Raw genomic sequence first — 15,991 nt, 5'->3', positions numbered from 1 at the left:
GAAGACAAAAGTGAAAAGCACAGTTTCTACTCAGAGGAGCTTATAATCTACATGACACAAACAGACCAAGAGACTAGCAGTTAAAAACCCAGAATAGCAAACCCTCTGCTGGAGGGAGAACCAAGCTACCTGGAAGGCAGCTGACTGGGAGGGCTAAGAGGATTTAGGAAGGACTTTCTCCAGCAGGTACCTCTTCTACTGGGTCCCAAAGTGAACAAGTGAGGTCATCTTGGAATGGGGATCAGGGCACCTAGACGAAGAGGACTTCTAAAAGGGACAGCAGGAACCAAAGACCTGGAGAGAGAGCAGAAAAGAACTCATGGACCATTTGAGGACCTCACAGGTTAATCCAGGGTTGGCAGTGTAATGAGCCAGAAGTTCACAGAGGGACTGACAGACCATTGCCCTTGGGTTTTCTGCGGAAGGCCAAAGAGAAACACTGACCTATTTGCAGATCTAGAAAACTCTCTTCGAGTTCACTGTATCAGGCCCAAGAAAACAGTAAAAATGAGTCCGCCCTGTCCTTGACCACCGGTGACCATCTCATTGGGTTAGCTTGGGCCAACGTCTTGGCTTTGACTTACCCGGAGGCCACATGGCCTTGCTCCATCCTACAGCCAAGATGTACCTTTGATGTCACGGTAGTCCTTCCTTACAGTAGGAGGGGAGAAAGAATGAGGACAGAGCTGGAAGAAGCAAGTCCCCTTTACTGGAAAGGTGAGAAAGGTGATGAAAGCACAATACATTCCCACTAATGTTGCAAGCCAGTTAAGTGACTCGGGTTTGAAGGTGATTTGCTTTCCGATGAGGTGGAGTTTCTCTAAGCTTTAAAGTCCTCAACCACCAAATGAACATGAACTCACTGACTCTTGGAGTGCTAACTGTGATGTGGCGCAAACCGTCTAACATAGTACCTAGTACATAATAGGTACTCAAAAATAGAGAAATCACCGTTTATCTTGACCCGTTATCACTAAGGCTGTGGGTGGAGGACATATATAGCGAGAGCAAATCCGATACAGCTTGAAATGTCAGCCTCCACCAAGAAGTGATTTACGTCAGAGTGGAGTATTTTCATGTTCACTTGGTTTTTGACCTAGGAAATGTGACTTGTTTGTTGTGAAACCCAGTGCCCAGCAACATGCAATCAGGATCAGGTAAAACAGGAACATGAAGGTAAATGTTCAGCCACAATACTGGTTTGTTGGACATTGTTTTTGTTGGAGATGGTGGTTGTGGGTGGAGGTGGTTGGAACTCCTCCTCTTACCAGACAATGAATGGCTGGCACCCAGATCTGCACCAACAGATACAAGGACGCAAGTAGTAACTGGAGAAAGAGCCCCTCAAGATAGAAGGCCTGTCTTGAGTATAGCTCCCAACCCAGCCAACCGTGAATCCCACATAGCCCCAGAAAATAAAAATACAAAATAAAAACAGAAGAGACACGAGACTGGATCTTCCAGATAGTCTTTGTTGTCATTTTCTCCATCATTGCAAAAGAAATGACATCATCAAATAAAGACAATAGCAGCACAGCTTCTTGAAATGTTACGAGCAAAGTTGCTTTCATACCTTTTCTAAGAACATTATGAAATCCCGGCCGCACGTATTATTATCTGTAAAATGCCTTTAAAAAAAAAAAAAGCACCATGAAATCCTACAGAAAGGAGAAAACAAAAACAAAAAAGGTTAACCAATCTCCACACATGAGTTTAGCATTGTTGTCACTGAGTCCCTGGCCTGAGAGTCTGGGAGGAGAAGGGGCAGAAGGCGGGCACGTGGAGGGGTCGGCTTCACTTGTAGGCCCCCACCCTGGGAGACCCACTGCAGTGCAAGCCTGCAGGCAGACAGGGAAGGCCTCCTCTTGAGCCTTGTTTTAATGGGCCAGCCACTCTCTGACAATTTTTTTTATTCACTTAAGAACCAAGAACACGAAGGAGATGTCAGCTCTTAGGCACCTGTGAACAGGATCATTTCTAGTAAATCATAGATGCCTCTCGTTTGTCCTCAGGACCATTGTACGGTCATGTGACCCGCACGAGCTCCCAAGGAGGACTTAGATGCAGTGTGGATGGGCCGGTAACGTCTCACTCAACCATTACCCCAGGGCAGAGCCATGTAACTTAACTAGCATGCCATTCCAAAGTTTCCATCTGCAGAATTAACTTCATCCAAAATACCCAATGAGAGTGACATTTGTGGCAGAGTTAAACTTTTCTTCTTTAGCTACTAGTTAGATCTTACCACCAGAAACTTCCTCTGCTCATTCAGCACACAATTACATGACAACAATGAGAAAGAATACCCACACACACACACACACACACATACACATACACATTGAAACACCAGCAGATGCAGAAGACAGTGTGCAATCCAGGTTTTTGTTCATGAGTTTTTTGGGGTTTTTTTAAAGCAAGTTTCTACAGGCATGTTTGTTTTCATATGACCTTCTGGTGGTTGACAGATCAAGGTCAGATGGAATGGACTGCCTCATATTCTTACACAATCCATTGAGCCCCAACCTGTTACCCTGATGACCTTCTCATTCATTCCCAACACCAAGCATACAAATAGCTATTCAGCCCTAACCTAGCTAGCTAGGAAATGATATCATCTCAGAGGAAGGCAAGAGGGTGGCTTGCTAATGTTTAGCACAACTAAAACTTTCAACATCCAATGGTCCCCCATAGAGCTCAAAGCAGCTACTTCCTGTGTATATGAAAGGAGAGAGAGAGAGAGAGAGAGAGAGAGAGAGAGAGAGAGAGAGAGAGAGAGAGAGATGAAAGTACTCAAATACATGAAGTTATCAAAAGGAACTTTTAGTACAACTGGCTGAAAATAGCAACGGCTTAAAATTCTTTAACTAGCTTTAACACCATGCAAAAAATGCCCGCACAGCCTAAGCCCCCACCCCGGGTGACAGTGTGCTAAATTTCTACAAGGAAGGATAGAGCCTCCCCAGGGTGGTGATCCTATTTTGGATATCAGTCTCCCAAATACATCTGGTCTCCATTCATCATCCGGAAAACAAACCCATGAAGGCAAAAAAAAAGATCTTCCCCCGAAGCCGAAGAAGAGCGGGACCATTCATTGGTATTCACAAATCCAACTTAGAACTTGCTGGTTAAGTTGGATTAACTCACGGACAGGGGATGGTTTTTGCCAAAGAACTCTAAAACCCAAAGAGTGCTGAGGTTCAGGGTGTGTTCTGCGCACACTGGTGGAGCCCAGACAGTAGTACCAGGCAGTAGTACCAGTAGTACCAGACACCAACCACCACTGCCACAACTACCATCACAGTAATAGAGCCCTAACCCCAGACTAGCACTGATTACTGAGCCGTGAGCGATGAGCTGTGCAAATGCATGTCTAGAACATGTGGCTGCTTGGCCTTTGTACATGTGTTCCACATACTAGTGGCCCTGTTCTTCACAAGGTTAACATTCAAGTAACTTCAGGACAACTGACTCCTTGGGCCTTAGCTTATGCACACAAAAAGGAGTCCAACCTCTCATCTTCCCTCAGCTCCTCCTCTGGAGAGTGGTGTTTGTGAACCATGTGGCCCACCTATTGACTGGCTCCCTGTCCCCGAGGGTCTTCTTTGACCCTTATTTGACAATGCTTTTGTCTATATTGTTCTCGGAGAGCGGGTGATAGGAGCAATTTCCCTTCTCCCAAATCAAACCTAAGTTTGATTCTCTGTTTTACCGTGGTTCAACTCTGGGGAAGGGTTTACATGCGCACCGATACAGGCACCTGCTCCATTGGGTGGACGAGGCCACTTTGAGCTCTGAACTGTTTCATTCCTGTGATGCGCAGAGTTTCTGCAAGTTACGCAAGTAAAGTGCAAAAGAGTGCTATCAAAGGGCAATTTTAGCCATACAGAAACGAAAACAGTGCACAGTAGGTACCTTCCAGGGAAACCTCTTGAGACCATGTTCACACAAAGATCTCGTGGCCTTTTGGGGGTAAAAACATCACCTCATTCCTGTAAACTGTGTCCATCAAGCTTAAGAGATATGTACATCTCTCTCTCTCTCTCTCTCTCTCTCTCTCTCTCTCTCTCTCTCTCTCTCTCTCTCACACACACACACACACACACACACACACACACACACACACACACACACATACACACACGGATACATGACACAGCCACTAGCAAGGTTGCAAACAGACCTTGATCATACTTGGAATACTCAGCCCTACCACATCCCTGCTGTGTGCTATTCAACGAGTTACTTTTGCTCCCTCCACCTTTGTCTCTAGAGTGAGTTTGTACATACTTCCCACATAGCATTGTGAGGTTTCAGCGGGTGCCGTCCCTAACGTGCCCGATCGAGTGCTGGACACACAGAAGGCACTGGATACCTGACAGGAAACCTCTTTGCCAGATCTGGCGGCTGGGCCTCCAATTTCAACATAGTACTATAAAGCGATAACAAGGTATGGCGAGGTATATGCTGCTATAAAGTGATAGCAAGGTTGGAGCCCATATGAATGAGCTCCAGACAGTTTAATCAGGACACTTGAACTTGTGGGAATAAGAGAAGAGGGGTTCCCACTTAGCTATTCTTCCAAAGGCCTTGGGTGAGACTGGAGCAGTTCCCACAGGAGACAGCCAGCAGCCACCCCTGCATAAATATCACCTGCCAGGGTCTACTCCAGACTCTGCAGACACCTGTGGAGACAGAGTTCACCCAAGCCTTTATGGGACAAGATGGGTCTCATCAGAGGGCTTCTCATTTGGCCCCTTCTCAAAAGCAATACGAGAAGTATTGGAGGCGACAGGCCGTGGGAGTGAGTTGTGCATTTTTTGGAAAAATAAAGGGAGCCAGGGAATAGGTCTTCCAAAGTGCCAGTGGTCCAGGATAGAGTGGGCGTCATTTCCCTCCTGGACATCAGAAAACACAAAGGTGGTTTCTGGACGTCTCCGCATGTGCTGTGCTGTTTTAGTAAATCTACTCTGTGAGTTGATTATATGACATCTCCAAAATGGCTTACTGAGCCTCGAAGACCCATAACCAACAACTTCCTGGTCCTGCCAGCGCACCGTTGAAGTGGCTCACCTGGCTTGCTAGCTTTGAACCGGCAGCCGGCCACTTAGGATCAAAATCCAGGCACACACAGGCGCCGATGGCCTCGTATGAACTGTTTCCCAGGACCAATGACTACCCCATCCCTCCCACTTCCCCTCACTGAATGGTCCAGCCTCAAGAGCAATCCTCCTCATTAGTTACCAGACATTGCCTTGAGCACATCAAGTCCAAGCCTTAGTGTAAGACAGGAGCAAACCGAAGAGACAAGGCGAAGAAGTGTCACTGTAGGAATACAGGAGTACAGCCCAACATAAAAATACAATCAAAGCTTTTGGAGACCTTTTTGTCGGTATTACTGTTTTGAATGGCATTAATGGCACTTAAGCTACAAGCAATTAGAGTATTTCAACCCTGCTATTCGGGGGTTGGATAAGGGAAAGTCTTCTTGTGTGAGAAAAGCAAGTTCGGGTCTCATAACTATGTCTACCCTCAGACACCCAAAGGGACAAAAAGCCCTGAGATGGAAAGATGCTGTGGTCCTCTTCACTGCCTCAGCACTGCAGGATGTCTATTTATATGTATATATAAAATTAGCATCAGCTAGACAGAACAGCCAGCCACTGGCATCCTGCAAGGAAATGGTTTTGGTGGTTGGTTGTTGTTGTTTTTTTTTCTTCCCCCCCTATCAAAACAAAAATGGGAAAAGCAAAGCTACGGTAGAAAAGTGAACATGGATATTTCAAAAATTCAGTTTATTTTTCACCTTCACACCCACTGAGGGAAAAGAAAAAAAGAAAAACAAAAATGCGTGGCTTGCCTTTTACCAGGCAGCAGCTGAGGATGAGTCTTTACCCAATGGTGGCACGTTCACTTGGGTCACCAAGCCCAGAAAGATGACAAAACACAACAGACGTGTGTGTCGTTGGTTCAGTGAGATCCACAGTATGATGTGTCTGTGATTATTTTGTGTGTGTGTGTGTGTGTGTGTGTGTGTGTGTGTTGTAATGAGAAAAGCAATTGCACCTTTTAGTTCGTGTGCTCTGGTCTGCTTCCAATAAAAATCCCAGGTCCCACTGGGTCCCACGAGCATTCATCTGGAGCTCTCTAAGTGTCAGATCCTATGCCCTGAAAGGTTGGTATCAACGGTCAAGCTCACAGCGTATGCCATTGTGTTAGCCCTAACCCACAGTTTACCAGTTCACCTGCAAACCGGCCCCACCCCTGCGGTGTGTGACTTATCACCAACAGTAGGTTCAGAAAATGAGACTCCCATTTAAACGTGCACGCGCACACACACACACACACACACACACACACACACACACACGCCTGTTGTAAGAAAGAGCTGCTCTTTGTCTGCCTGCCATTCCAAGTCAGCATCACTCCGGGAAGTCCCTCCATGTGTCCTGCCCTAACCTGCTATGTATGTGACCCCCTCCTCTCCCATGAGTCCCATCGCCGCTATATGAAAATGAAGTTCTTGTCCTTGATTCATTTTGGCAGAGCAATCTCTCAGTTGTTTATGGCACAGTGAAATAGATTCTTCAATGCTATGTAATTTTGGACTAACAAGAAGTCTGTTTAAGGCACGTGTCTTAGTGTGAATATTTAAAAAAAAGAACGAAAGAAGGAACGAAAAAGACCGCACAACACGTAGTCCCCAGCGTCTGTCACATTTAGTTTCTGTCTTCAAGTAACGCATTGTCCTCAAGCTGCTGGTCTTTGGTGTCGGTGGGGATCATTCCGTTCTCCATCTCAGCGTACTGCTGGATGGACTCTGTCAGCATGGCCGTGCTGGAGTTGTCTGAGTTACACATCTTTTCCGTCTCTTCCTCTTTCTTCTCTTCATCTAGTGAGTAATTGCGGAAGGTCTTGTAGATTTTCTGGACGTCCTCGGGCAAGGTCTTTTTGAGGTCCTTGTTTTTCCTCTTGGTGAGTTTAGAGGTGGACCCGAACTTGTTGATGATGTTGTCTTCAGAGGCGCCTTGCCCGTGCTTGTTGAGCTGCTCAGACCCCCTAAGGCGCAGGTTGTTGGGCCGGTTGTTGATGCTCTCTTGGGAGGAGGCCTTGAAGCGGCCTGTGTCCAGGGCAGCAAAGACGGAGCGCTTCTCCGGGGACAGCATGTCGAGTGAGTGGGCCCGCTGGTCCAGGCCCAGGCGCCGGCGCTCCATGCTGCGGATGGTGGCGGCCCGCTGCAGCTTGTCATGGATCTCCACGCTGAGCCGCCGCCTGGTCTCTCGGAACTCGGCTGTCACGTTGGCCTTCCACTCTGCGGCGTGGGCCTTGATCTCACCAACCTGGCGGAGAGAAGGAAGAGCAACAACAACAACACTGAGAAATTCCTCCCCAGCGTCCTCTGGGTGTCCCCGAGGGGAAGGGGTCCTTTGGGGGGGGGGTGGGTGGGAGATGTCCCAGGGAAGGGTGGACCACACGACTTCTAACCCCGGGGCTTGCTGACACCCAAGTAAATGCCCAGCAGGACCAGCGTGGATGGAGGGTCACCCAAGAGATGCCTGAGCCAGGCAGATGGCGGCTGAAGGAAAGGTGGGTGGCGCTCTGGAGGAGAGATCCGTCCCTGGGATTCTGGCCGGTGCTCATCCTATCTAGCTACCTGCCCCAAATCACTGAGGGCGTTTCCATTTTAGAGGAAACATAAATCCAGTGCCATGCTGAAACCCCAGGAGCTGGGCAAACCGAAGCAGGCTGCCTTCTGCTGTGGCTGCGGGCTAGGGGGCCTGTCCCGCTGGAAGGCTCTTCACTGGCACCTTCGGTCAGGGTGCAGGAAGGGAAGGGTCTATTTGGCCAAAGTGTCCCCCCACCCACCCCTCACCCCCCCCCCTGCAACGTATCTCCTTCAAAATCAAGCTATTTAAGCCTGAGGAAGGAGGTGCACTCAATATCTTGGCTTTTATTCAACAGGACAGTCAGTACACATCCCATGCTCCCCGGTGGAGACGAGGGACTCCGATTTGGGGACGGACAAAAAGTCCGTATTTTACGTTGTTCCTTTCACGCTTGTCATGGCCGATCTTCGGCAGGCCCGCTGGCCATTTAGAGAAGCAGAGTGGAAATAGCACTGGCATGGCCGAGGCCGGCCAGGAAACCCAACACAGGGGCCCAGGGAAGGGGCGGGACACGGCGCCTTCAGTAACTCTGTCCTGAGGCCCTTTATGTGGACAGAAACACAGAGCTGCCCCTAAAGCCTCCTGCCCTACGCTTGCTCTCTTGGGTTTTTCTTCTCTCACTTCCTTTTACTTGGCTCCTCCTTTTCCTCTCGCGCTAGAAGAAGCATCTGCGAGTCTTCTAAGTCACAAAATCCATCTTCCCCTTCCAGGTCTTCCTCTTTCAACTTTGTGTGGATGCTTGTGTGAGGGGTAAAGACCAGGCTTCCTTGGCAACAGGAATGCATGGGTCTCGGAGGGGGGAGGGCGGGAGGGACGTGTGGAGGACATGGTGAAAGGGCCCCCCCCCCCAGCCCCTGTCCCCATGGCTGGCTACTATTTCAAGACTTCGCTCTCGTATTAAGCAAAGAGCCTGGTATTCTGCTGCAGCCCCAGGCAGACTTCTGGACCTTGGAAGACCAGCCAGCTTGCCCTGGGATGTGTGCCTGGGGTCTCCCAGGTATTTGCACAGTCTGTCTTCACTTGCTATTTGTTTTAATTTCATTTATTTTAAAAAGGAAATCAGTTATTGTTTCCTTGTCTGCCTAGGGTGTGAGGGTTAGGAAGTAAATAACCATATTTTTCTCACCTCCCCCCTCCCCACCCCCCAAAAAAGATTCCAGAGAACAAAAATGTCCATTCCACTCCACTTGGCTTCTTGGCTTGAGGTCAGGATTGAAGGGGCCGGAGGGTGGGGGTGGGTGGGGGAGAAGCTTTAAAATAGGCACCATTTTTTGCATGGAGTCAGAAACATGCCTGACCAGAGAATAGACAGGCAATACTTGACACGAGTCAAAGTTGGAAGTTAGGGAGTTTGGAGAAAGTCCTACCTCTTCTTTTGTCTTTTTGGAGAGCACCCGTAGCCAGTCTCCGATCATACTGAGAACAGCGGCGAAGTAGGCCAGGCCAACAAGGATCCAGAACCACACCAGGGGCTTGTACCACTCCCGGTAATTGATGCCAGCATTTCCCCCTAAAAACAACCAAACATTTCCCCCTAAAAACAACCAAACATTATTGGGCGGGGGTGGGGGGGGTGGGACATGTGTGTTACAGTGCTGGGTCTTGAACTCAGGGCCTGGGTTCAGTCCCTTAGCTATCTTGCTCAAGGCTGGTTGCTGCTCTAACCACGTGAGTAGCAGCTTCACTTCAAGCCTTTTCCTGGTTAATTTGAGATAGAGTCTCATGGACTTTACTGCCTGTGCCAGCTTGGCCCCCACGATCCTCAAATCTCAGCCTCCTGAGTGGCTTGGATCACAAATGTGAGCCACCAGCATCTTGGCCCCACAGGTTGTTTTTAGATGGCCTTGCAAGTGCTCTTAACAGAGCAAACATGTGCCGGTCCATCCATGCAACGGAGATGTTACCTCATTATCCTAACACTCAGCCATCAGACTTGCAGAGTAATATAAGATATAGTGAGGGTTGGGGCAGCAGGAGAAAGATGTGCCCCTTTCCTGCAGGAGCCAGGCCTGTGATTCCCTTCCCTGGTTCTTGACCACTAACTGGAATGCCTGTAAGAGTACAATTATTAGAGGGCCTCTTGACTCCTCTCAACCTGAGCATCAGTGATGAAGGACTCCACTGATACACCTCAGGTCAGGCTCAGCCGCCATTGTTTTTGCTCTTAAACTTTGTACATTTATTTGGCTAAAGAGTCCAATATTTCTACACCCTCCCAAATGGTTTGGAGCTCTTGAGACCAATTTTAAGGTCACACTTAGTTACCAAAATTTCTTGGTTGGGTGCACAACAGTAAATTCGGGCATAATGGCATGACTGAGACTTTGAGCCGTGAAATAGTGATTTCATGCTGATGAGGGGTGATGTCTACACCTGGCAAATCCAAAGGGTTAATTAGGCCACATAATTAGAATCACAGTAAACTAGATTATAAAGGGATCTGGGGGTGGGGGGGAACCAACTATTCCAATCTCTTTAGATTATATATTTTTAAAAAGGGCTACCTTTAAAAATCCATCAAAACAAATTGGTCAGTTGCCTAAGGGTATTGACTAGCTGTTCCATTGAAAACACTAGTTGATCATTCCGAGTAATCAGCCTATTTATTGAAGCCTTCATACAAACACTACAGAGGGCAGCTAGGCAAAATTGACAGGCACCAAGCCCAGCCCTCACTCCAGAAGAAGAGAAGGAACTTGGTGACATAACAGATCAGCCCTGTCCCCACGCTGTGAGACACGCCTGCCCCATGGAGCAGGCAGGGCCATTTCTAAGAGAACCAATATTAGGCAATGACAGTAATGAAGGATGACGGATGGCGAGACTTTCCCACTGGGTCACAGCGCTAACCACAACTGGCACCACTGAAGCACAACCGAGCTTTGACCACATCTGTGGTGGCTTGAAAAGCCACCTGGACAGACACTGGGACCTGCGGCTCTTCTCAACGCACCCATGCCCACTTTGCAACACAACACTTGAGGTCTTCACAGCTGCTGCCACTTCTGAAAGTGAAAATACAACCCTACAGTGGTACAGGACTATGGTTTGCTTTAGCTGCCTCTGTTTTGGTTTTGGTTTCTGTTTTCTCTGTAGGCAACGTTCTCCCAAAGCTTTCTCCAGAATATAATTTGAATTCCTGTGACTTTCACTTGTTTTTTTGTTTGTTTGTTTGTTGAGGTCTGTTTTGTTTCTGTACAAGGCTAGAAAGCTCCCTCTGTGTAGAATTGTTTGGATTAAGTAATTATTTACCTTTGCAAGTCACTAGCACCTAACCAGGGCTGCCACCAGAGGGCGCTAGTGAACAATCCAGTCGACAGCCGTTTGAATTTATTTTTTTATTTTTTTATTTTTTTTATTTTGTTTTTAATCACAGGCTAGGCGGGAAATGGAAATGGTGAATGCTTCTAATCAGAGTTGCAAAAGGCTGCAGTGTTGTTAGACTGACCTCAAAAGGGGTCAGCTGCAAAACAAATGTGCAAACAACTGTATATGACTGATACCCCAATTACATTTCTACCAGAAGTCGATGCCAAGTCAGATGACAAAGACCATCAACTCTTGGCCATGTATCTTGTTTTAATGGCCAGACAACCTTCCCTCCCACTCTTACAGGACTGTTGGTGGGCTCGACTGAAGGTGTGTCAAAAAAGATTCAAGAGAAAAAAAATACTGCGTCTATATTAACATGTGCAGACTTTTATTTTCATTGTTCCCTTAAAAATAGGGTATTAAACAACTCTTTTCAAGGAATTTACATTAGGCCTTACACATAATCTACCGGTGACCTGAGTTATACAAGAGGATGTTCGTAGATGATGAAAAGAAATAAACCGCCATTTTCTCTCTAAGAGATTTCAGGATCTTAGGATGAAATGGTTCTAAACTCCCTCTAGCTTACCTGTATTTAACTCAGATTGGAATCTTGATAAAGTCTTCGTAGGGACAGGCTATGGATGATGCTCAGGAATTAAACTTAACAACTCCTACAGTTGTTCGTACAACTTCTCTCAGCTCCTCTGGCTTGTCTTTAGTGCGTGCGGTCTCTGCTCCGATAGCAATGGCCGAGCATTACGCACAAGGAAAGACTGGCAGGGTCCCAGGCTCTAGCTCTCCAGGAAGCTTTCATTTATTTTCTTTTTTTTTTTTTGAGACAAGTTCTTTCTATGTAGCCAAGGCTATTAAGCTAGCCTGAAATTTGGCCTGGTCCTGCCTCTGCCTCCTAAGACTGTGCGAGTGGCATCACCACACCCAGCTGTAAGCCATTTTTAATCGCTTTGACCCGGAAATTCTTTGTCATTTGTCCACAGAAGGGAAAGAGGGGGTAAAACCTCCCGACTATTTCTTTACAGTCAGCTCTAAGCTTCTGCCCAGGAGGAATAATTACCAAGCCACTATCTTGTTACAGAATTAGCATGGAAACACACACGCACCTATTGGTAATCTTCTAACATTCCTTCCAGAATTTTCTACTTTTACCAGATTTCCTAAAGACCAGGGAGATCCCTCTCCTCCTTACACACACTGTCCCCACAGAAGCGCGCGCGCATGTGTGTGTGCGCGCGCACACACACACACACACACATACACGAGGGAAACATCTCAACCTTATGATAGAATCATTTGGTCAAAGTGCCCATTTCTTAATGTAGAATATGAGCAATTATTAGAACACATACACTATCGCTATAGGGAAGAATTAGGATGGCCTTTTATTCCTGCCTTTCTGCCATACTTTGGGAAATTGGTTCATGAATGAAGCCAACTGCCATTTATTTTCAACCTCCTTGTCCCTTGAGAAACCCAAAGAAAATCCTGAGGACGGGTGCTTGTCTATACATTCCCGCAGACTCCATTCCATCACATCCTCCCCGGAGCCACCACAAGGCCTATCTCCTGCCAGCCAGCAAACCCCAGACCCGGATTGCGGGTCAATGGCGCTCAGCCTGGCATCAGGGACCAGGACTGCGGGTCAACGGCGCTCCGCCTGGCATCAGGGACCAGGACTGCGGGGTCAACTGCATTTAGCCTGGCATCAGGGACCAGGACTGCGGGGTCAACTGCATTTAGCCTGGCATCAGGGACCAGGACTGCGGGTCAATGGCTCTCAGCCTGGCATCAGGGACCAGGACTGCGGGTCAACTGCATTTAGCCTGGCATCAGGGACCTGGACTGCAGGGTCAACTGCATTTAGCCTGGCATCAGGGACCTGGACTGCGGGTCAACGGCGCTCAGCCTGGCATCAGGGAGCTTCCCCTCGGTAGGCCACCGCAGGCCAACTTTCACATTAACCTCTCCTGAGCATCTTATTTGCCTTTTGCAAATTCAAAACACAAAAGCTAGGATAACAGCTTTTGTCCATTGATAAGGAACCAGTCTAGGCCTCAGTGAGACATTCATTCCACCCTGGTATTAATTCAGGCAATGATAAGGCATCCTGAGGAGGGGGGGTGGAGCTGGCTTTCTTTTCATGGCAATGGGGGCGGGGATGTCCTGCTGCTGTTTTACATCACACAAGATTCGGGGTTTGAAATGAGTCGGTGCACAGTGGTCATAGCAATGAGCCATTTTTCACTTGCGGAAATTTCCTACAAACATCAGTTATCTTGATTTTGGAACGTACAACCCACAGATGACCCCCTCCCAGTGACACCCCCACCCCCACTCCCACCATGACAGGCATGCCCAGGATGCTTACCTGCCACAAAATCACCAAACCCCACAGTGGTCAGAGTGACTACCACAAAATAAATGGACTCCAAGGCCGTCCATCCCTCGATGTACTTAAAAATGACCGCAGGAATCGTCACAAACACAATGCAGCCCGCCAGGATGAACAGGATGGTTGAGATGACCCGGATCTTGGTCTGGCTCACTTGCTTTTTCTAGGAAGAGCAAAGAAGAAAGGCGGACAGGCAAGTCAGTACTGTCACCTGGCTTCAGATGTAGAGAAAATAAAGGAAGTCATGTCACTGGCTTTGAACCTTTCTCCAATCAGTCGTTGCCTGGGGCAAAAAAACTGGGGAAGATTGCAGCCTCTTTCCTAGGGAAATGCACCTATAGAAGTTTCTAGATGGACTAGGAAGATCTCAGGCCTCCATAGTTGAAGCCTATTCATGGACACCAGGTCAAGAAACACTGCTTCATGTATGCCTCAAATCTCTCTCTTTCTCTCTCTCTCTCTCTCTCTCTCTCTCTCTCTCTCTCTCTCTCTCTCTCTCTCTCTCTCTCTCTCTGTCTCTTGGTTTTATGAGTTAGAACCAAATACTAGTTCTAACTTTCTCATGAATACAAATGTCATTATTTCCTAAGAAGGGCTTGCTTTAAATATCCATGTGTTACTAACTCTCCGTTAGGGGGAATCTCTAAGGACTTTTGGACTCTTCCTAAACCTAGGGTAATAGAGTTGAACCTAGTTTCAGTCTCGCAAAAAAAAAAAAAAAAAAATGGAGTGAGGAAGCAAGGATCTGGTTGGCTGTAAGAAGTAGTATGCATATTGCCACGTTCTGTGGAGGAGACGTCAGCAGACCAAAGTGAAATTCAAACAGAGCCAGCCCAGCCTCACTGGTGACAGACTGTAGCCCAGCACTGGTGTGTGTCTCCACCCCCACCGTCCCCTGGTAGAGGTTGTCTATTTATGACACACATTTGTCTCAAAACCCACAGGGGGCTTTGATGATCAGATCTGCTGGCTGTATTACCCACCTGAGAGGAGAGAAGTCAGAAATGACAGGATCACCGCCTAAAGGGGCAGGCGGGAGCCTTATCTACTGCCAGCTTCTAAGGGAGTGAACAGTGGACTTAGATTGATTCGGGGGCAAAGGAACTGTGCTGGTGGAGTAAGGGGGGTGGATGGGGCATCTCTGGGAAGGCTACTGGTAAGACAAGGCTGCATTGTTTCTAAGCAGAATAATCCATGTGCTCGCCAGGCCCACAGGCCTGGTGCTGGAGATTTGCATCCGGGGCCTTTGGTACCATGTACTGGCATAGATTCATGAAATGTATTTTTGTATTATGTACACCTGAGTACATAGCCTGGCTATACTACTACCTAGATGGATTTGGGCAAAAGTGTCATTTGCTGGGGAAATGGAGAGGCAGTTAAAAATTGTAACTCGGGCTCAGAGAGTCAAAGGATCTATGTCTTCTTTCCTACATGGAAGTGTTATGTTGTACACATATACAGGCTCATATGTATATGTATAAATATATATATATGTATATATACAAAAAGTTAAAGTATGGTATATGCTGGGGTGGGCTCAATGGTGGAACTCCTTTGAACAACTAACTTACGGTTTAACAAGATGAATGCCAGGGAGCTGGAATGCGTATTATGGGACTCACGGAAAGTCAGGGACAGACAAATGGAGAGAGGAATGGCGGGTGAATACAGTCATAATATTCAATGGACATAAGTGAAAATGGAACAATGGAAGGGGAGGGGCGAGGTGGGAAGAAATGGGGGAGATAATGTAAGGGGTGACATTGATCTGGACGCTGCCTTGTACCCATAAACTGCTATGCTGAATTGAAACCCCTTTGAACAACTATGTACGGATAAGAAAACAAACTAAAATTTAAAAAAGGAGAAAAAAAAACCATAAAAATTTGTCAATAAAAAAGAAAAGTGGGCTGCTCCGGGGCTACCAGTAGAGGAGCTCTATACCATGCCATCAACTTCCTACTTGTCGCCTTGAGTCAAAAGACCATTTCAGAGCACAGAGGCCTTTACATTCATGTACTTCATTGTACGGATGCAAAACAGAAACCAAGAGGGACCATCATAAAATGAGGTTGCTAATTAGGGGCATGGCTGAGATCAGGATTCTGCTGTAATTAACTCTCAGTCCGGTGTTTAATTGCTGAAAACAGCTTTTCAGCTTATTCAACTATTCACCAGCTCAAAGAAAACCACTGCACTCTGCTTCACTCAACAGAAGACAACCAGATTCACTCTCATTGAAGAATCATCTATGCCCGTGTCCTTTTTGGAAAGGAAGGCCGAGAATAAACAACTTAAAAAAGTTATAAAATTAACAAAAAAAGAGTCACTGGCCTGACTCCTTTGAAAGGCGCTCAGGATATAAAGTGAGGAGGAGGAAAACAATTTGATCTGCACTCTTAAGTCATTCCCTCCTAGGAAAAGCCATAGGGGAGGGGAATGTATCGTTGATTTGTATTATTGAAACTGCATATAAGAATACTATTTCTTCTTCCCCCATACACAAAGGTATCGTGATAAGAGGAATTGCCTGAACACTCTACGGAATGTTTTGACCCATTCTTCAGTTTCCAAGTTGGGAAGTGGAAGAGGATGTTGT

General features: G+C 47.1%; 1 protein-coding gene across 2 annotated transcripts in view; it reads right to left on the bottom strand.

Moving 5' to 3' along the window:
• Positions 1-5,394: 5,394 nt before the first annotated feature.
• Kcnk10 (potassium two pore domain channel subfamily K member 10) overlaps positions 5,395-15,991 on the bottom strand; it is a 129,640-nt gene continuing 119,043 nt past the window's right edge. For both annotated transcript variants that reach the window (XM_070028411.1, XM_070028410.1), the window contains exons 5-7: positions 13,366-13,552; positions 9,035-9,177; positions 5,395-7,340 (exon numbers count right to left, since the gene is read on the bottom strand). In XM_070028411.1, coding sequence (XP_069884512.1) covers positions 6,720-7,340; positions 9,035-9,177; positions 13,366-13,552 — 951 coding nt within the window. In that variant the 3' untranslated portion in view covers positions 5,395-6,719. The remainder of the gene's footprint in view (positions 7,341-9,034; positions 9,178-13,365; positions 13,553-15,991) is intronic.

Source organism: Dipodomys merriami, unplaced genomic scaffold, assembly GCF_024711535.1.
Source record: "Dipodomys merriami isolate MVZ:Mamm:240054 unplaced genomic scaffold, mDipMer1.0.p SCAF_1, whole genome shotgun sequence".
NCBI classification, from domain to species: Eukaryota; Metazoa; Chordata; class Mammalia; order Rodentia; family Heteromyidae; genus Dipodomys; species Dipodomys merriami.
Note: the sequence above shows the minus strand (reverse complement) of the source record. Positions and strands in the feature narration are given on the sequence as shown.